Raw genomic sequence first — 22,246 nt, forward strand, 5'->3', positions numbered from 1 at the left:
GGGACACTTCTACACTGCTGGTGGGAATGTAAAATGGTACAACCACTTTGGAAATCGATTTGGCACTTCCTTAAAAAACTAGAAATGGAACTGCCATATGATCCAGCAATCCCACTCCTTAGAATATATCCTAAAGAAATAGCAGCCTTTACATAAACAGATATATGCACACCCATGTTCACTGCAGTATTGTTTACAATAGCAACAAGATGGAAGCAACCAAGGTGCCCATCAACAGATGAATGGTTAAATAAATTACAGTATATTCACACAATGGAATACTACACATTGGTAAAGAACAATGATGAATCCGTGAAACATTTCATCACATGGAGGAATCTGGAAGGCATTATGCTGAGTGAAATTAGTCAGTTGCCAAAGGACAAATATTATATAAGGGCACTAGTATTAAAAAAAAAAAAAATTAAGAGCTCCAAAAATAGTTTAAACAGAGAAGAAAATATTCTTCGATTGTTACAAGAGCAGGGAGGGAGTAGGGGAAACGGGTTTTCACCAATTAGGTAGTAGATAAGGGCTATTTTAGGTGATGGGAAAAACAACGCACAATACAGGAGAGGTCAGCACAACTGGACTAAACCAAAAGTAAAGAAGTTTCCTGAATAAACTGAAAGCTTTGAAGGCTGGCATAACAGGGGCAGGGTTTGGGGACCATGGGTTCAGGGGACACCTAAGTCAATTGGCATAAAAAAAAATCTTTTAAGCAAATATTCTGCATCCCACTTTGGAGAGTGGCATCTGGGGTCTTAAATGCTAGCAAGTGGCCGTCTAAGATGCATCAATTGGTCTCAACCCACCTGGAGCAAAGGAGAATGAAGAACACCAAGGACACAAGGTAATTATGAGCCCAAGGAACAGAAAGGGCCACATAAACCAGAGACTGTATATCAGCCTGAGACCAGAAGAACTAGATGGTGCCCATGACTGCCCTGACAGGGAACACAAAGAGAACACCTGAGGGAGCAGGAGTGCAGTGTGATGCAGACCCCAAATTCTTGTAAAAAGACCAGACTGAATGGTCTGACTGAGACTAGAAGGACCCTGGAGGTCATGGTCCCCAGACCTTCTGTAAGCCCAAGACAGGAACCATTCCCAAAGTCAACTCTTCAGACAGTGATTGGACTGGACTATGGGATAGAAAATGATACTGGTGAAGAATGAGCATCTTGGATCAAGTAGACACATGAGAGTATATGGTCAGCTCCTGTCTGGAGGGGAGCTGAGAGGGCAGAGGGGGTCAGAAGCTGGCCAAATGGACACGAAAATAGAGAGTAGAGGGAAGGAGTGTGCGGTCTCATTAGGTGGAGAGCAACTAGGAGTATATAAAAAAACAAAAAGTTTTCGTATGAGAGACTGACTTGATTTGTAAAAAGCAGAATTAAAAAAAAAATGTTAGAAAGTACGGGTCATTTAGAGGTATTCTAGAGTTATCCCATTTGACTGAAGTAGGGGGTAGGTGTATAGGATTGAAAGCTGAGTCTGGAAACAAGATTCAGGTTAAACTCTCCCTGTATTTTTGATTGTTGTTGTTGTTGTTGTTGGCAGTAATGAAAACCAAAGATCTACTTTCAATTTAGACTCATAGTAACGAACAAGGAGAAATTAAATAAAATGAAATGGTTCATTGCACTTAATATTATGAAGACAGACTACCTAAAATCATCCCATTTGCAATGTTTTCTGTGGGTCAAGCTCATGGTTTTATAGAGAAGCTAGCAGAGAATTAATCTCCAAAGCCCAGGGATTTGGACCAAAATTGTTATGAATATTCCTCATGTGGCTGAAGCTTTTCTGAAGGTTGTTTAAGTAGAATACTTCACTGAAACCCTAATCTCATGGTTCCTACCTCCAACCCCATCAGCTCTACATTCTTTAACTGGTAGCTCCCGTTGATCCCATGGTCATAGCTTCCCCTAATCCATAGATCTTTGTTAGGGGCTCATTTCCATGCATTCATGACAACTGATACTGATCGCACTTTGTACATGTTGAGTCTCCAACTAGGCTCTGGGCCTTTGCCTTATTCACTCTGTACCTACAACACTTAGCACAGAGCCCTGAAATTCAACTGCTCGGAAAGTGTTTATTAATATTTTTATTCATCCCAGTGTTAAACAAAAGAAGATCTATCCCTAATAAAGCAATAATATTTAAGCATGCAAAGGAAGTAAGTTCAAAGAAACAAAATTTAACTTATTATCCCTAATTTGATTATAATACTATGTCACAAAAGTTGAATTAATGTGGCAAATTAAAAGGTAAGTAGAGAATCAAGAGTAAAGACGACTTCTCCATGACTCTGCCTTACCTTAGCCACATAGCCCAGGTCCTCAGTGTCCAGAAGGACCAGAAGAATTTACCAAAATCAGTGTAGTATTAAAATACAGGAGTAATTCGGAATTGAGATCCTGGAACCATTAGGAGGTTTCTAAAATTTTAAAGCCGGGAAAAAGTCAAATGATGATTTTGTCAAACTCAATCATTTTGTGAATGATGAAACTGACACCCGGAACTGTCACTGATTGGCACACCTACTTAGACATACAGCCTGGACTTAAGACAGGCCCCCTGACTCCCAGCCTGTTTCTCTGTGGGTTACACTGACCCTGCAAACAGATCGATAGTCTGATGTAATAAGGTGACTAACTAGGCTGCAAGTAGTAGAAAAATTGAAGCAGGCAACCTCAGAGCGCAACCCTTCTGAGAGACACCTGCTCTAGTTTATCGTTCTACACACAGAAAAATAGGCTACACATTCGGAAACTGTCCTTGATAAGATAGCTATAGAATGGGCCAAAAACTACCCTTGACAAGATAACCACAGAACAGCCATAGTGGACCCAAACCAGTCTTAGCAAGATTTCTATGTTATCTCAACACTTCAAGAGACCTGTCGTTGTTAGGTGCCATCAAGTCGGTTCTGACTCATAGCGACACTGTGTACCATTGAATAAAACACCGCCTGGTCCTGCGCCATCCTTACAATCATCGTTATGCTTGAGCCCATTGTTGCACCCACACTGTCAATCCATCTCATTGAGGGTCTTCCTCTTTGCTGCTGACCCTGTACTTTACCAAACATGACGTCCGTCTCCAGGGACTGATCCCTCCTGATAACATGTCCAAAGTTTGTGAGATGTACTCTCGCCGTCCTTGCTTCTAAGGAGCTTTCTGGTTCTACTTCTTCCAAGACAGATTTGTTTGTTCTTTTGGCCGTCAACAATCTTCACCAACACCACAATTCAAAGGTGTCAATTCTTTGGCCTTCCTTATTCATTGTCCAGCTTTCACATGCATTTGACGTGATTGAAAATACCATGGCTTGGGTCAGGTGCACCTTAGTCTTTAAGGTGACATCTTTGCTCTTCAACACTTTAAAGAGGTCGTTTCAGCACATTTGCCCAATGCAATGCATCTTGATTTCCTGACTGCTGCTTCCTTGGGTGTTGATTGTGGATCCAAGTAAAATGAAATCTTTGACAACTTAAATCTCTTCTCTGTTTATCATGATGTGGCTTATTGGTCCAGTTGTGAGGATTTTTGCTTTCTTTATGCTGAGGTATAATCCATACCGAAGGCTGTGGTCTTTGATCTTCATCAGTAAGTGTTTCAAGTCCTCTTCACTTTCTGCAAACAAGGCTGTGTCATCTCCATAAGGTAGGTTGTTAATGACACTTCCTCCAATCCTGATGCCCATACTTCTTTATATAGTCCAGGTTCTGTAATTACTTGCTCAGCATATAGGTTGAATAGGTATGGTGAAAGGATACAACCCTGAAGCACACCTTTCCTAACTTTAAACCACTCAGTATCCCCTTGTTCTGTCTGAACAACTACCTCTTGATCTATGTACAGGTTCCTTATGAACACAATTAAGTGTTCTGGAATTCCCATCCTTTGCAGTGTTATCCATAACTTGTTATGATCCACACACCCACATGCCTTTGCATAGTCAATTAAATACAGGTAAACATCCTTCTGGTATTCTTTGCTTTCAGCCAGGGTCCATCTGACATCAGCAATGATGTCAATAGGTCAAAAGACCTATTAGCTCATTATGTGCAAAATACATATAAGCACCCTGCCAGGGAATTGAACCCTTGTCTAGAGAAAATGCATGATCAGCCCTGAGCCCTGAGCCCTGTGCGAAGGTCAGTCCTGAATATTTGTGATGAATTTGCATTTCCTTGTCTGCTTTCTGTAAAAGCCCACCTCTTCAAGCTGACTTTGAACAGTCTTGGAGGCAAGAGCCCTGATTGCTCCTTTCCTTGTATATTCAAGGAAATAAAGATGTCTTTCTGATCTCCTACCTTGGCCTTTTGCTTGCTGGCTTTAACAAGTCACACTAAGTAAAACCTGGGTTTTCACCCAGCAACAAAATGAGTAAAAGGATTTGATAAATCTAGAGAAGAAGAGGATGGGACAGAAATTGAAGAGGGAAGAGTCAGAGCATGCCAAGGTTTCATAACTTGGTGGGAAAGTGTTATAATTTCCAGCATGCAAATAAGATTTTGATATACCAATTAGTTGTCTTTGTTCACACCCCTTTTCCCCCATTAGATTAAATCTTTTCTGCTCTGCATCTTGGCTTGTGCCCTAGGGCACGGACCTTTATGTCTTCTATCATAAGGGCTTCTTTGGCCTCTGGCTTCTGGTGGAGTTCAACCTGCGGGAGATACCGCAGGAGGGCAGAAAGCAAGCATGTGCTCTCTCACCTCGCTCCCTGTTGGGATGCACTATCCCAGTGGCTCTCTTCCTCTACCTCAGGTCACAGCTCCTTTCACTCAGCCTCATCCAATAACTCTGGCCCTGCCACATTCTGCTATCTATTCTTTGCTTGCCTCTTCAGGCCTAGAGATGACAATGGCTACACTGCTATTGCTATTACTACTTATCTAGGTGCTTCGCCATCCCTCTTTGTTGCCCATTGCCCTGTCTCTTCCCTTGTAAAGGTCTCGCCATTAAATGCTCTTCATTATCCCTTGAGTGAGTCATCTGTTGGATTTGATCCTCCTCCCCATTCTCCCTGTATTTTCCTCTCTCCTCTTCAAGAAAATGATGGGTTCTGTTTCCATTGCTTTAGGAGGGGGATATAACAGAGGGGAAAACAGAAAAGACCCTTCAGACTTGCTGGATTTTCTTTCCAGTGGTTTAAACCCACAGGGAGATAGGATTGGAGGGCTATGCCCAAGAACCTGTGCATGATATATCCTGTTAAAGAGCCTAAAATTTTGACCATCTGTCATACGTAATGCTTCCTTCAACTGAGTCTAGAAATGGTAGTGATGAAACACCTAGGGGATCATGGTTTAGCATGACCCAGGCCATTCAATCTCCCCATCCCGTGTTTTCTCCCGGGTGTGAATGAATATAAAAGGATGGACTGGTTTGCACTCTTCTAAACCCATTGACCATTGCCCTCGAGTGGATTCTGACTCATAGTATCCCTATGGGACAGAGTAGAACTGCCCCATAAATCTTTACAAAAGCAGATTGCCACATTTTTCTCCTATGAAATGGCTGGTGGGTTCAAACCACCCACCTTTTGGTAAACAGTCAAGCACTTAAACACCAGGGCTCCTTTGCACTCTTCTACATCATGATAATTTTTCATATTTGTTAATTAATACAGAGTAAGCCCAACTCCAGGGCTCCAATGAGAAAGTACAAGGTGTAATTGAAGGTCATCACTCTTAGTCAACAGAGGTATAAAAAAAAAAACAAAGCAAATCACTGCCAAGAAACCAGAAGTAGTGACCTGGTCCTGCTCATGGACTTAGACCTGGAATGAATCTCTTTCTTTCTGTTCTTCAGGTGGGGTGGAAGAGTCACAAGTCAGAAATTTTAAAACACCTTGAGGTCAGGGATTTCCTCAGCAGAGTCCTGGGAAATTATCTGGTTATGACTTGATGTTATCTTTAGTAGAAAATAAAAGGATGTTGTTGAAATCTGTCTCCTGAAGTTCTGAACTGTAATCCATCAACAAAAAATCACTATGAATTTATTTGGGTCATGCAAGGAAAAGTGTCCCCTCTTCCTGATGGTCAGAAACTTCCCTAAAATAAAAATAAAGACAAAATGTTTGCTTAGAAGCCAAGGGGAAGATTGGCTTGTTCATAAAAGAAGGGGAAATGGAGAAAGGAAAGAAGGAGACAGGAAAAATTCAAGGGAAAAAGAGAAATAAGTAGAAAGAGCAGAAGGGAGGGACAGAAAGAGGAAGGAAGAGAGAAACAAAGAGAAAAAGACAGAGACAGAAACTCCTGAGAGTTTAGTGGACTGAGTGTCAATCCCTAGCTGTGCTAAGAGGAAGTGAGGTGTTAGAAAAAAAAAAAAAAAATGGCTTCAAGGTCTTCAGGGACAGATCATGAGGAATTCTCTGAAAATCAATAACAACTGAAGGAAACCATCCAGCAGGAAAACAAAGACTTCACAAAATAGGAAATATAAATGGCAAAGACATATTTGAAAGGGTGCTCCACGTCCCTTATAGTGAGGCAAACTGGCGCAGTTAAGTGCTAGGCTGCTAACTGAAACATTGGAGGTTTGAGTCCACCCAGAGGCACCTTGGAAGAAAGGCTTGGCAATTTACCTCCAAAAGATCAGCCATGGCAAGTCCTGCGGAGCACAGTTCTACTCCGGCACACGTGCGATTGCCATGAGTTGGAACTGACTGGGCAGCAACTGCTTTAATTTTGAGTTTTATACAGTAGCCAGATCAGCAAAAGTTGAAAAGTCCTCCACTAGCACATTTTTTAAGGTTGTTGAAAATTCTCAATTACTACTAATAAGAATATAAATTACACAAAATTTTGAAAATGTGTTTGATATTATCTGTAACGACTAAAGACACACATATCCTGTGATCCAGCAAATCCAGTTCCAGGAGTTTGTACACCAGTGATTTGTGTACAAGAGCTACAGTTATAAGTAGAAAAAAAATTTATGACAACCTCAAATGACACCTTTTTTTCTAGGAAATCTAATTTTAATGGCTTTAGATAACTCAGTAAATGTTAGTCAAGAAGACATTTCATTCAGTGTTTGTATATTATATGTATTATGATTACAGTTATGAGAAAGATGTACACATGTATATGCTTAGTTAGATAAAACCCTACAAGTATACACCCCCCAGCCAAAAAGATTAGCAGTATTTCTATCTCACTGACAGGATTATAAGTGATTTTTTAAAAAAATATCTTTCTGATTAGATAACTTCTAAATGATTGCATTTTTTATAATCACAGCCACAAACATCACATTGATGCAATTTTCATTTTTAGGAGAATTCATTTAGTTTAATAAGCTTGTGATTTATTTACAAGCTGAAGTAGAGAGAAAAAGCTGCTTGGAATGAGGGGTTTTATTGGTTCACTGGTTTTGGACAGCGTCTTAGTTACCTAGTGTGGCTATAGCAGAAATGCCAGAAGTGGATGACTTTAACAAACAGAAATTTATTCTCTCACTGTTTAGGATGGTAGAAGTCTGATTTCAGTGCACGAGCTCCAGCGGAAGGCTTTCTCTCTCTGTAGGCTCTGGGTGAAGGTCTTTGTCATCAATCTTTCCCTGTTCTAGGAGTTTCTCAGAGTACAGACCCTGGGTCCAAAGGACATGCTGTGCTCCCAGCTCTTCTTTCTTGGTTGTATGAGGTCCTTCTGTCTCTCTCTGCTTACATCTCTCTCCTTTTATCTCTTTTAAGATAAAGGTCACTCCCCAGAGAAACTCCCCTTACATAGAATCAGGGCTGTGACTTGAGTAAGGGTGTTGCACCCCACCCTGATCTTCTTTAACGTAAACTAATCTTCTCTCATTAGCCACAGGCAGAGATTAGGATTTACAAAAAAAAATTTTTTTTTTTTTTTAACAAAGGAAAATTACATCAGATCACAAAATGGAGGGCAACCGCACAATACTGGGAATCATGGTCTAGCCAAGTTGTCCCATATTTTGGGGGGAATATAATTCAATCCATGACAGAGAGGAAGTGGGGAAATGATGGAGCTGCAGGTATTTTTATCCCAGTGACCAAATCAAGTTATGGCAATAGCAAGTTGAGAACGGCAAGTTATTATGTTGTCTGTGTGTAACTACCTGAAAATAATTCGGAATAATCAGAACGATCTGTTTACAAATTGACTTCAATTTACATTCTAAACGATAAGTGTATGAATTGCCCAATGTGGGATGATCCCCTTAAGAGGGAATTTTGTTCTCTGAATCAACACCAGAGTCTTTGTCAACTGCCATAAGGGGTGGTAGAAATAATGAAGTCAGTGGTGTTTAAGACAGGTGATTGCTTAGGAAAAAAAAAAAAAAGACTCTTGGTAAGCCTGAGGCCTACATCAGTTGTGTATGTTCCAAGCTGTGAATCCATTGCCCTGCTTAACTTCGCTACCCAGAGGATTTCAGAATATGGTCTGAATTCAAGGCCAGGCACAGAACCTCAGCACCTTCACCTTCGAGTGTGCATTGCTTCAGAGGAGAGAACTCCATAGGTTACAAACAAGTTGTATGACTATTTTGTACCTCCTTGCTGTTAAATGTCTGACAGAATTTAATCCATGGCTTTTCTTTTTCATGTAACTAAAAACCTGTTTTCAAGTTTTTGAGACTGGGGGCTGTCTCCTCAGCTTTTCGCACATTTAGAAGCCAGTCTGCCTTGGAGTTACAACGCTGCATGGAAGCCAGTGTTGCACTTCCTGAAGGGGCCCCTCCTGCCAGCCAGGTGAGTCAGATGACAGCCACCTCCAGGCCAGCCCTGCCATCCGCTATTGGCTCACCTGCTGCTGTACCCTCAGCAGCCAGGTCTGGTGACCCAGATGGCAACCATGCCGACCATGTCTCTCTGGACTCTGCTGTCCAGCACAGGCTGGACCATGCCATCACTGCAGGCTTCAGTGGAGTAAATAAAGCTGAGCCCTCAAGGGCTGACATCACTTGCCAGGAGCCTCAGACAGCCCAACCAGCATACCAGAAGCAGCAGTTTGGCTGTTGCCACTATGAGATGAAACAGTTTTTGGAGTGTGCCCAGAACCAGATTGACCTCAACCTTTGTGAGGGTTTCAGCAAGGTGTTGAAGCAGTGCAGATTTGCAAATAGATTAGCATAATCAAGAAGTTCAAAGAGAAGAAATGGAAAATCTGCTGTTATGCCCAAGTTAATTTGGCATAAGGACTGTAGTTGTTAGTGACAATATAAAGTATACAAGCACCAGTTAAACCTCTCCCCCATCACGAACAGCTTCTTTGCTTCAGAATCATCATGGATGAGGGTGTTCTTATTGTACTGAGATGATGTCAAGTTTGGGGCTGGGCAAATGTTCCCGTGGCCTCCTTAAACTAGCTGTTGTGATGTTATTGTTTGTGAATTAATTAGAATAAAGTGACTTTCTTCAAAAAAAAAAAATTTTTTTTTTTTTATTGGAATCTATGACTCTTCAGAGTTTTAACAGCTAGGGGCTACCAATGTTAACAAAAAACTCCAAACATCTGCCAAAGGGCCTCCTGGCTTTGTCAACACAAGTGAAAGGCAAAGGACCAAGGTGAAGTGGTAGAGAACCTAGTGGTGTGTCAGAAACAGTGTGAAACAGAGTCTGAATCAGTTCAAGAGCCTTGGGGAGCCCAGCCAATGCAATCAGGACTTCACCTGAGAGGGAGGTGGTAGGAGACAGCTGGCTTAAAGGAGTGGACCGTGTTCTTAGAAGGGAATAGGTATTAGGTATGTTTCCTGGAGAGGAACTCTTAAACGTGGACGAAGGTAAATTCAAACCTCAGAATGTTGCTCTTGACTGGGTGAACTCTCTTGCTTCGGATGAGAATGAGTCCTGAGAACCTGGTCCTCGACCATGTAGCTCAGCTGTGGGAATTTAGTTGCAAGGTGGGATACTGGAGAGAGATCAATGTCAACTAAGTAATCAGCCTCTCTGGAACTAGTAGAACTTTAAAACAATCAATGAGATCATGTGGTATAATCAATTCCCTGTTTTCTAGAGGAAAGAAGGGGCGTACCAAGGTCCACTTCACTGGAGTCAGATCAGCCAGAAGTTCCAGACTGACCTGTGCTAGTTATCTTCCCACGAGCTATTTATCTTGCTGCCACTCACATAGAGTGCCCAAGGAGATCCCCAACACCATCCTCACAGCTCTCCTACCTCCTCAGGATGGCTCATCTTAAGCCAGCTTTGGTTTCTGGATATAGCCCTGCTTTTCTTAAATTTATTAATATCCAAAGGGTTTCCAAGTGGTAATTATCCCAAATGTCCCAGTATAAAAGCCAGATTGTCCCAGTATGGTTGCCAAATAAATTGTGCTATATTTGTACAATGGAATGTTTTACAGCAATTAACATGACCAAACTACATTTACACCAAACAATACAACATATAACACAGCCATAATGTGGAGCAAAATGAACTGGAAGTTATAGACTATATACTGTTTAATTCAATTTTTTTAAAGTTCACAGTCAAATCTAACTTTGATGATAAATGTCAAAAGAGTGATTATCTTCAAGCAGAAGAGAGGGTTACTGATTGGAAGAGACACAAGAAAGTTTCTGCGGCATTGGTGATAGCATTCTGTGGAATTCTGTGACATTGTACACTTGTGTGCTGAGCATTTTTCAGTTCCTATATTTATACGAGCCCTGGTGGCACAATGGTTAAGCCCTCAAATGCTAATTGAAAGGTAAGCGGTTTGAATCCATCAGTCATTCTGCAGAAGAAAAGACCTGGAGATCTGCTTCCATAAAGATTACAGCCTAGGAAACCCTACCAGGCAGTTATACTCTGTCCTTTAGGGTCGCTATAAGTTGAAATCAACTCCACAGCACACAACAACATACACTTCAATTAAAAAGTTTTTTAAAAAATCTCTGGCAGAAGTCCTTATACCAAGTAAAAGGTGACTTGGGGCTTTTATTTATAAATGATTTGTTTCAAAAATAAATTGAAAGAAAATAAACGTACAGCTAGTCTCTGACTTATGGTGAATTCGAGTTATGACATACTGCACTTATGACCATCAGTGTATCTGAAACTTTGCATCTTCCAGGGAGGAGTTTATGGAGAAATGCATGCAGGGGATTTGGAAAAAAATTGCTGAGTTATGTGAACACACTCCAAGAATTTGATCAGGATAATATGATGGGAGAGATCGGTGGAAAAAACATCCATACAGCAAGAGAGCTAATTTTGAAATCAATGTCACTGATGTGGAATACTTCATAGATCACAAAGAAAGGGAACTGACAGATCAGAACTTAATGGATTTTGAAGAGGAAAGAAATGCTGAAGAAGAAAGAAATAACGAGGAAGAGGAAGGAGAGAAGTTGCCAAAAAATTTATAGTGAAATGATTAGCTGGAGCTTTTTCTAAACAAAATCAGGGGTGTCAGTTGCTTGAAAGGATGGACCCAAATCCTCATCCCATAGCTAAGTCTGACAGGCATATTCAGGAAGCAGTGAAATGTTATCATGAAATACGTGAAGAAAAAAAGAAAAGGACCATAGAGACAACTCTAATTTTCTGATTGGAAACACCATCCCCATTTCCAGGGATAATTCAGTTGTTCCAGAGCCTTTCACAAGTGGAGTTATTATGGCAACTGATGAAATGCCAATGTCATCCAATTTTTCTTCATTGTTAAATTTTTGTGTATTTTTTAATATGTGTGTATTTAAATATATCTGTAAGTTTATATGTAATGTTTCCAGACACCAAAGACAAATAAAGACCCAATTTATAAAGATACTGATAATAAAAAGCAGTAATACTGAAAACTAAAAAAAAAAAATTAGATACTAGACTTACATCAGAACTGACCTATGACAGAGTCATCCAAACAGAGCCCCATCATTTTTAAGTTAGATATTCCTAACTAATGTTACAGTTAGCCAACAGAATTTGATTATGAAATCACTGGACAATTTAAAGCAAGATCTAAAGTTAAGATTCTTATCCAAGCTTTCAGGACAATAGGCTTAGATTATAAAATGACGAGTCAGTGTGCCAATTCGAGGCCACATTGGGGTACAGATTCAACTTTCACCTGAATGAAACTGGACAAGGACACAGATTCTGCCTGTTTCTCCTCTTGCTCTCTGTACTCTTCTCAGTCTCTGATTAATATTTTGAAATTATATGAGCTAAAGTTTACCTACACCTTCCTCATGAAAGTACAGATTCTGCTGTCCATTTGGGCACAATCTGAAACTTTATTTCCTGACAGCTGTTATCTTACTGCACCAAAATACCATGTGCAAGAATAGTTGTGAAAGTAACTTCTGATGAAATTGCTGGAAAAGTGCTTGCAATAGAGCTCCTATTTCTTCAACAATTCAACAATTATTTATTAATGTTCAATTATGTGAGAGACCTTTTTTCCTGAAGACTAATCTTGGGATGCTTATACACTTTATTAATACATGTGACAACCTATGGCTGAACTTCAGAGTGGGTGAAGAATCTTTTTACTCTTCTATCATCCTTTACCTCACTCTTAATCCCTTCCTGATCTCTAAACTGCTATCATTTCATGTAAATATTCTCTTTTTGACTGTTTCATATTCTTATTGCCACTGTGGATTGTCCTCTAACTGCAGCTACCAAGCATCCTGGGTGACTCAGAGTCCCTGAGTGGCAAATGGTTAAGTGAAAAGTTAGTAGTTCAACTTTGTTGAGTAGCATCTGGGGTCTTAAAAGCCTGTGAGCGGGCATCTAGGATACTCCACTGGCCTCACCACTTTGGGAGCAAGGAAGAACGAAGAAAACTAAAGACACAAGAGAAAGATTGGTCCAAAGGACTAATGGACCACATTTACCACTGCCTCCACCAGACTGCATCCAGAACAATGAGATGGTACCTGGCTACCACCACGGACTGCTCTGACAGGAATCATAACAGAGGGTCCTGGACAGAGCTGGAGAAAAACGTAGAACAAAATTCTACTCAAAAAGAAAGATCAGACTTGCTGGACTGACAGAGGCTGGAAAAATCCTGACAGTATGGCCCCCAGGCACCCTTTCAGCTCAGTAATAAGGTCACTCCCGAAGTTCACCCTTCAGCCAAAGATTGAACAGGCCCATGGAGCAAAACAAGACTAACGGTGCGCACCAGCCCTGAGAAAGAGCCTGGAAGGCAGGAGGGAACAGGAAAGCTGGTAATACAGTACCCAGTGTTGAGAAGGGAGAGTGTTGATATGTCGTGGCGTTGTTACCCAGTGTCATAGAACAATGTGTATACTAACTATTTGATGAGAAACTAGTTTGTTCTGTAAACCTTCATCTAAAGTACAATAAAAATAAATAAATGAAGCCAGATAAACCATAAATTAAAATCTAAAAAAAAGAAAGTTTAGTAGTTCAAACTCACCCAGAGGCTTTTCAGAAGACAGGTATGGCGACCTGCTTCCAAAAGATCACAGCCTTGAAAACCCTATACAGTAGTTCTACTCTGCACACATGGGGTTGCCATGACTCTAAATCGACTCAATGGCAACTAACAACAAGAACAACCAAGTGTCCTATACTTTAGGGTATTACTTGACAAAAATATCTCCTGAAAGATGAAGCAGCTCAGTTATAAGGAGTTTGTGTGTATTGCAGGTGCTGGTCATGTGTGTACGGGGATTTGAAGGGAAGCAGGGCTTATCCCTAACCCTGATCCCCTTTACCAGACCACCCAGCTGTGCAGTACGAGGAGTGGGTATCTGTGGGATCCCAATGGGTCTTTGGGGACTTGCTCAGTGGCCAGGCTTCTATTCCAGTGGCTCTGGTTGGGGAAACTGGAAGGAAACCAAGTATTAACTCACAGAGCTGGGCCTTTAAGGTTTAGAAGGGTGCAAGAAATGAAGACTGACGACAGTGTTACTACCTGATGGTTCATTGGGCAATGTAGAGATTCCACCACTCTACCAGCCTGTGTGTATCACATTCGGAAAGAAATGTATTGGCATATAAAATGCATGGTTTTATTTTAGGAGAAGACCCCTAAAATGATATAACTATGTTGGAAATGAGAGGTTCATAATTCTGGCGTTTCTTTACTATTTTCAATATAATAATTGGCCTGTGAGCCAAAGTTCCGAAACTGTCCTTTATATTGAGAACTCTAGAGAGCAGTTAATACAGCGAACACATGGTATATTGAGGTCCTATTAGATGGCAGCTCACATATTTATTCAACCAACATATTTTCAACACCTGGAGTTTATGTGGCAGGTTGTGTGCTAGGAGCTAAAGATATGATGAATATAAGGTACCTGAGATCAAGACAGCTGTAAACAGGCCATTTCAATTCTTACAATTACATAAAAAGTGCTATGGTAGGAACAACATCATGGTGAAACAGCAGTGTGGAGGAGGACACCTTATCCAGTCTCAGGAAGTCAGGAAGTAAGAGACCTTAAGGCAAAACAGAGTTTAGCAAATAAAGGGTACAGGGTGAGGAAGCAAGGTTGTTTTCAGAAGTCTGTATGCTGTGTGAAGAGGTCCAGAGTCAAGAGATAACACATCTAGCTTGTGAAATTACAAGGAGTTCAATCTAACCACAGCAGTCTAAAGCACCCTTCAGCTAGAAGGAATTCCTAAAAAGTTGAGTAGACCCTGAAAACAAACTTACCTTCTAACTCACCGACTTTACAAATGTAGAACTGGAATTTAGAGGCCATTGTAATCAGCAGCCCAGATGACTTTGTATCTGAAAATAAATTAGGAACATTAAGGACTCATTAAAATGCCGTAATGAAGCAAGGTTAGGATACACGCCGTGTCCTTTCCAGTTCCTTATTGTAATGAGCAGATTCTTGTCATCAAGCTGTCTTCTGCCACTTCTAGTAGCATTAAGTACTTTCATACTGTCATGAAAATGTTCCCGTTTCATGAATTATTTCATTAATTATAGTAATTGTATTTATCTATTTCACAGTATGTATTAAATTCATAAGACAAAAAAGGCAAAAGACATTGAAGACTATATGATGCAAAGTTTACTTCATCTACTCAGGTCAAGGTTCCAGTTGTAACCATGGCTACCATTTTATTGAGTAGTTTTCCTGAGATAGATAATTTCATACATACATATATGTACATGTATGTATATATATATATTCATTATTTTCTAAATTCAGTGGTAGTAACCCTATAATTTTTCTACATTTTTTTTCATGTTATGATAAATCCTGGAGATTTTCTCATATTAGTATAGTCATTTTTGTGACTCCAGAGTCTTTCATTGTAAGTATGTCTCATGATTTACATTACCAGTACATTAAGGAGGGACTTTAGGATTGTTTCTATCTTTTGCCATACAACAATGCTGCGACAAATACGCTAATATATATGGCATTTGGGGCATGGGTAAATAAATCTATAACATAAATTTCAAAATGTGAACTATGTGGATCAAAGCATTGAGCATTTAAGTTTTTGATACATGTTGTTGTTGGAGTCATGCAGTCAATTCCTAGAGGACTGTGCCCCACATGGTTTCCTAGGCTGAAATCTTTAGGAAAGCAGATCACCAGGTCTTTCCTCCTGTTGAGCCAGTGCTAGGTTCCAACCACCAACATTTTGGTTAGCAGCCAAGTGCTTAACCCTATATAAGTGTACCGATTTGCACTCTCTATAGCAAATATCGACTCAACGGCACTGGTTGGTTGGGTTATAGCAAATATGAGAGATTTCCTGTTTCCACAAACCATTGCCAACCCATTGTCTCTTCAGATGTGTTTTTCCATGCCAATCTTAGAAATGGAAAAGTACCTCATAGTTTTAATTTGCAGATCTCTTATTTTCAATGAATCTCAACATTTTTAATTTCTTCTTACATATTTGCCCATTTTAAAAAGGCAATTTTCTTTCTTTTTTTATTTTTTTTTTTTTTTGCTGATTTATAATTGATCTTATTCATTACCCTCATGTGTCTGTCAGTTTGTCGTACTGTGGGGGATTGTGTGCTGCTCTGATGCTGGAAGCTATGCCACCAGTATTCAGATACCAGCAGGGTCACTCATGGAGAACAGGTTTCAGCTGAACTCCAGATTAAGACAGAGTAGGAAGAAGTACCCATCAGTCTACTTCTGAAAAGAATTAGCCAGTGAAAACCTTATGAGTAGCAGCGGACCATTGACTGATATGGTGCCGGAAGATGAGCCCCCCAGGTTGGAAGGCACTCAAAAGACAACTGCAGAAGGGCTGTCTCCCCAAAGTAGAGTCAACCTTAATGAGGTGGATTGAGTAAAGCTTTCAGAACCTTCATTTGCTGATGGGGCACTACTGAAAGAGAAGAAACAGCTGCAAACATCATTAATAATCAGAACGCAGTATGAAGTATGAATCTAAGAAAATTGGAAATCATCAAAAACGAAATGCATAAACATCAGTATCCTACCCATTAGCGAGCAGAAATGAACTGGTATTGGCCATGTTCAATCGGACAATCATACGGTCTACAATGCCAGGAATGACAACTTGAAGAGGAATGGTGTTGCATTCATCATCAAAAAGAACATTTCAAGATCTATCCTGAAGTACAACGCTGTCAATGATAGGACAATATCCATACGTCTACAAGGAAGACCAGTTAATATGACTATTATTCAAATTTAAGCACCAACCTCTAAGGCCACAGATAAAGAAATTGAAGATTTTTTATCAGCTTCTGTAGTCTGAAATTGATGGAACATGCAATCAGGATGCATCGATAATTATTCATGATTGGAATTCAAAAACTGAAAACAAAGAAGAAGGGTTGTTAGGTGGAAAATATGGCCTTGGTTATAGAAACGATGCCAGAGATTGCATGATTGAATTTTGCAAGACCAACAACTTCATGGCAAATACCTTTTTTTACCAACATAAACGGCGACCATACACATGGACCTTGCCAGATGGAATACACAGGAAATCAAATCAACTACCTCTGTGGAAAGAGATGATGGAAAAGCTCAATACCATCAGTCAGAACCAGGCCAGGGGCCGACTGTGGAACAGACCATCAATTGCTCATGTGCAAGTTCAAGCTGAAACTGAAGAAAATTAGAACAAGTCTACGAGAGCCAAAGTACGACCCTGAGTATATCCCATCTGAATTTAGAGACCATCTCAAGAATAGATTTGACTCATTGAACACTAATGACCAAAGGCCAGATGAGTTGTGGAATGACATCAAGGACATCATACATGAAGAAAGCAAGAGGTCATTAAAAAGACAGGCAAGAAAGAAAAGACCAAAACGGATGTCAGAAGGGACTTTGAAACTTGCTCTTGATCATTGAGCAGCTAAAGCAAAAGGAAAAAATGACAAAGTAAAATAACTGAACAGAAGATTTCAAAGGTTGGCTCGACAAGACAAAGTAAAGTATTATAGTTACTTGTTTAAAGAACTGGAGCTAGAAAACCAAAACGAAAGAACATGCTCGACGTTTCTCAAGCTGAAAGAACTGAAGAAAAAATTCAAGTCTCGACTTGCATTAGTGAAGGATTCTATGGGGAAAATACTAAATGATGCAGAAAGCATCAAAAGAGATGGAAGGAAGACACAGAGGCATTATGCTGAAAAGAATTGGTCGATGTTCAACCATTTCAAGAGGTAGCACATGGTCAGGACCCGATGGTACTGAAGGAAGAAGTCCAAGCTGCTCTGAAGGCATTGGTGAAAAACAAGCCTCCAGGAATTGATAGAATATCAATTGAGATGTTTCAACAAACGGATGCAGCGCTGGAGGTGTTCACTTGTCTATGCCAAGAAGTATGGAAGAAAGCTTCCTGGCCAAGTGACTGGAAGAGATCCATATTTATGCCTATTCCCAGGAAAGGTGATCCAACAGAATGTGGAAGTTATTGAACAATATCATTAATATCACACACAAGCAAAATTTTGCTGAAGATGATTCAAAAACAGCTGCAGCTGCATATTGACAGAGAACTGCCAGAAATTCAGGCCAGATTTGGAAGAGGACATGGAACCAGGGATATCATTGCTGATGTCAGCTGGATCCTGGCTGAAAGCAGAGAATACCAGAAGGATGTTTACGTGTGTTTCATCAACTATGCAAAGGCATTCGATTGTGGGGATCATAACAAATTATGGATAACATTGTGAAGAATTGGAATTCTAGAACATTTAATTGTGTTTATGAGGAACCTTATATAGATTAAAAGGCGGTTGTTCAGACAGTACAAGTGAGTACTGCGTGGTTTAACGTCAGGAAAGGTGTGTTTCTGGGTTGTACCCTTTCACCATACCTATTCAATCTCTATGCTGAGCAAATAATCTGAGAAGCTGGATTATATGAAGAAGAATGGGGCCTCACAACTGGAGGAAGACTCATTAACAGCCTGATTTATCCAGATGACACAACTTTGTTTGCTGAAAGTGAAGAGGACTTGAAGCACTTACTGACGAAGATCAAAAACCACAGCCTTCAGTATGGATTGCACCTCAACATAAAGAAAACAAAAATCCTCACACCTGGACCAATGAGCAACATCATCATAAATGGAGAAAAGATTGAAGTTGTCAAGGATTTCATTTTACTTGGATCCACAATCAGCACCCACGGAAGCAGCAGTCAAGAAATCAAAAGATGCATTGCATTGGGCAAATATGCTGCAAAGGACCTCGTTAAAGTGTTGGAAAGCAAAGATGTCACCTTGAAGACTAAGGTGCCCCTGACCCAAGCCATGGTATTTTCCATTGCATCATATGAAAGCTGGGCAATGAATAAGGAAGGCCAAAGAAGAATAGATGCCTTAGAATTGTGGTGTTGGCAAAGAACACTGAGTATATCATGGACTGCCAAAAGAACAAACAGATCTGTCTTGGGAGAAGTGCAACTGCAAGGTTCCTTAGAAGCAAGGATGGCAAGACTGCGTCTTACGTACTTTGGACATGTTGTCAGGAGGGATCAGTCCCTGGAGAAAGACATCATGTTTGGCAAAGTACAGGGTCAGCAGAAAAGAGGAAAACCCTCAATGAGATGGACTGACACTGGCTGCAGCTATGGGCTCAAGCGTAACGATGGTGAACGTGGGGAAGGACCGGGCAGAGTTTCGTTCTGTGGTATATAGGGTCACTATGAGTCAGAACCGACTGGATGGCACCTAACAGCAACATAGCAACAACATGAAGGTGCTAGCCTGACAATTTAGAATTTCCAATAGCACCAAATACAAAGCAAATGCACATGTAATCATAAACAACTTTCCACTTAATCACAGGGCAAGAAAGAAGAGAGAGCCCCTTTGGCAGGGTGTGCACATTGGGAATTCTAAGGTTTGAGTTTGCAGCAGAAGTTACCTAGATTTCAGAGAAACACTCATGCCTTCACCAGAAGCCTTGCATTGAGTAACAATTAAGAGCAGCCTATCACTGGGACAGGAACAAGAGCACGGAGAAAGAAAGCATCCATGTGACAGTTATACAGGGTCTGCTAAAAGCTCAGAGAGGAACAGGAGTACTGAGACAAATTTGAAAGCATCTATGTGACAGTTATGAAGGGTCTGCTAAAAGCTGCAGGAGGAACTGGAATACTGAGACAAAATTTCTGGAACTCCAGGCCTTGCATAAAGAACAATATAGTGAGAGAACTCCACTGGTGGAATTTGAAGCTAATGGTACAGTGAATGTAGCTATAGTAACAACAAAATTCAAATCCAGCTGAATTACAACTGCATTGAATTGATGCTCACCGAAAACATCTTAAACCATAAATATTATTATATCAGTAACTAATTTGTTTTAAGCAATGCCTAACAATCAATAAAGAATTGTGAGAGATAAAGAAATCAATTAAAAGCTAACCATAAAGCAAGTAACAAAAACAGAGAGATCCAAATTTGGAGTAATCAGAGGACCTTTAAAATGACTATGATTATTATGTCAAAGGATGTAGTAGAAGGGTAACCAACACACTTGAATACATGGAAAATTGACAGAAAAATGGAAACTATTAAGAGAGTCATTTACAAGAAACCCTGGTGGTATAGTGGTAAAGAGTTATGGCTGCTAACCAAAAGATCAGCAGTTCAAATCCACCAGGTACTTCTTGGAAACCCTACTGGGCAGTTCTGCTCTGTCCTTTGAGGTCACTATGAGTTGGAGTCAACTCGATGGCAATGGGTTTTTTTATTAATAGAGTCAAATGGAAATACTATAAATGAAAAGCACAGTATCAGTGATGAATTCCTTTAATGGACTGAACAGAAGACTGAATATGTACATAGTAAAGGAAAAAATTAGAAAATGTGAGATAGATCAGTGGAATTAACCAAACTCACAGTTATCAGAACAACAGGCAGAACAGACATTACATCAATTTGTATTTGATTGGTAGGAGCTAAGTAGTAACCTGTGGTTCCTTGGTACTTTGAACCAGTATTCATTTTGTGAGTCTGATTCATAAGAAATCTCTCAATAGTGCAGTTGTCTCTGTAAAAAAAAAAAAAAAAGGAAAGAAAGAAAAACCAGTTACAGTTGAGTCGATTCCAACTCATAAAAAAAAAAAACTACAGAGCTGAACTGCCCTATAGGGCTTCCAAGGAACAGCTGGCAGATTCGAACTGCTGACATTTTTGGCTAGCAATTGAACTTATAACCACTGTGCCACCAGGGCTCATTTTGCTCACAGACTCTTTCAATGCTGCAGCCCGAGGCTTCAAGTTTTTCTTCCATTCTTTTAGCTTGAAAAATACCAAATGTGTTCTTCCCATCTGGTTTTTTAACTCCAGGTCTTTGCACGTTTCGTTGTACTTTGTCTTCACAAGCTGCCCTTCGAAATCTGGTCAGCTCTTTTAGTTCATCATTTCTTCCATTTGCTTTAGCTACTCTAAGTTCAAGAGCAAGTTTCAGAGGCTCCTCTGGCATCTCTTTGATTTTTTTTTTTTCTTTCTTTTTAATAACTTTTTGCTCTCTTCATGTATTAGGCACCTGATATCATCACACAACTCTTCTGGCATTTGGTCATAAGGGTTCAAAGCTCCAAATCTATTCTTGGGTTGAGCTCTAAATTGAAGTAGGATATACTCAAGGTCGTGCTCCGGCTCTCATGGACTTGTTTTAATTTTCTTCAGCTTCAACTTCAATTTGTATATGAGCAATTAATTTTCGTCTGTCCTGCAGTCAGCCCCTGGCCTTGTTCTGACTGATGGTATTGAGCTTCTGCATCACCTCTTTCCACAAATATAGTGGATTTAATTCCTGTGTATTCCGTTTGAAGCCCATGTCTATAGTCACTGTTTATATTGTTGAAAAAGGCATTTGTAATGAAGAAGTCACTGGTCTTGCAAAACTCTATCATGCGATCTCCTGAGTCATTTCTATCACCAAGGCCATATTTCCCAACTTCCTATCCTTCTTCTTTGTTTCCAGCTTTCCCATTCCGATAATCAGTAATTATCAATGCATTTCAATTGTATGTTTGATCAGTTTCAGAATGCAGAAGTTGGCAAAAAATCTTCTATTTCTTCATCTTTGGCATTAGTGGTTGGTGTGTAAATTTAAATAACAGTGGTGTTAACTGGTCTTCTTTGTAGGCATATGGATCTTATCCTCTCACTGACAGCGTTGTACATCAGGATAAATCTTGAAATGTTCTTGTCGAGTATGAGATACTGCTCATCTTTAATTTGTCATTCTAGGCAAAGTAGATTGTCCAATTTAAAATGGCTGACACCAGTTTGTTTCAGCTCACCAATGCCTAGAATATAGATCTTCAAACATTCCATTTCACTTTTGACAACTTCCAATTTTTCTTGATTTGTACTTTGTACATTCCACATTCTGATTATTAATGGATATTTGCAGCTGTTCCTTCTCATTTTGAGTCATGCTGCATCAGCAAATAAAGGCCCCAAAAGCTTGACCCCAACTACATCATTAAGATTGACTCTATTTTGAGGTGGCAGCTCTTCCCTAGTCATATTTTCAGTGGCTCACAACCTGAGGGACCCATCTTTCAGCACCATATCAGACAATATTCTGCTGCTGTCCAAAATATTTTCACTGGGCAATTTTTTCAGAAGTGTATCATCAGATTCTTCTTCCCAATCTGTCTTAGTCTGAAAGCTCAACTGAAACCTGTCCACCATGGGTAAACCTGCTGATATTTGAAATACTGGTGGCATAGCTTCTAGCATCATAGCAATATGCAAGCCACCACAGCACAACAAACTGACTGACAAGTGGCGGGACACATTCATATGTTTCAGGGATTAAGATGTGGAGCATAT

General features: G+C 40.1%; 1 protein-coding gene across 1 annotated transcript; it reads left to right on the plus strand.

The window, feature by feature from the left end:
* Positions 1-8,695: 8,695 nt before the first annotated feature.
* On the plus strand, positions 8,696-9,127 carry LOC126071357 (coiled-coil-helix-coiled-coil-helix domain-containing protein 2-like). The gene has a single exon (XM_049875559.1). The coding sequence runs from the start codon at positions 8,696-8,698 to the stop codon at positions 9,125-9,127; it is 432 nt and encodes a 143-aa protein (XP_049731516.1).
* The last annotated feature ends 13,119 nt before the right edge of the window (positions 9,128-22,246 follow it).

This window comes from Elephas maximus, chromosome 3 (assembly GCF_024166365.1).
Source record: "Elephas maximus indicus isolate mEleMax1 chromosome 3, mEleMax1 primary haplotype, whole genome shotgun sequence".
Classification (NCBI taxonomy): domain Eukaryota; kingdom Metazoa; phylum Chordata; class Mammalia; order Proboscidea; family Elephantidae; genus Elephas; species Elephas maximus.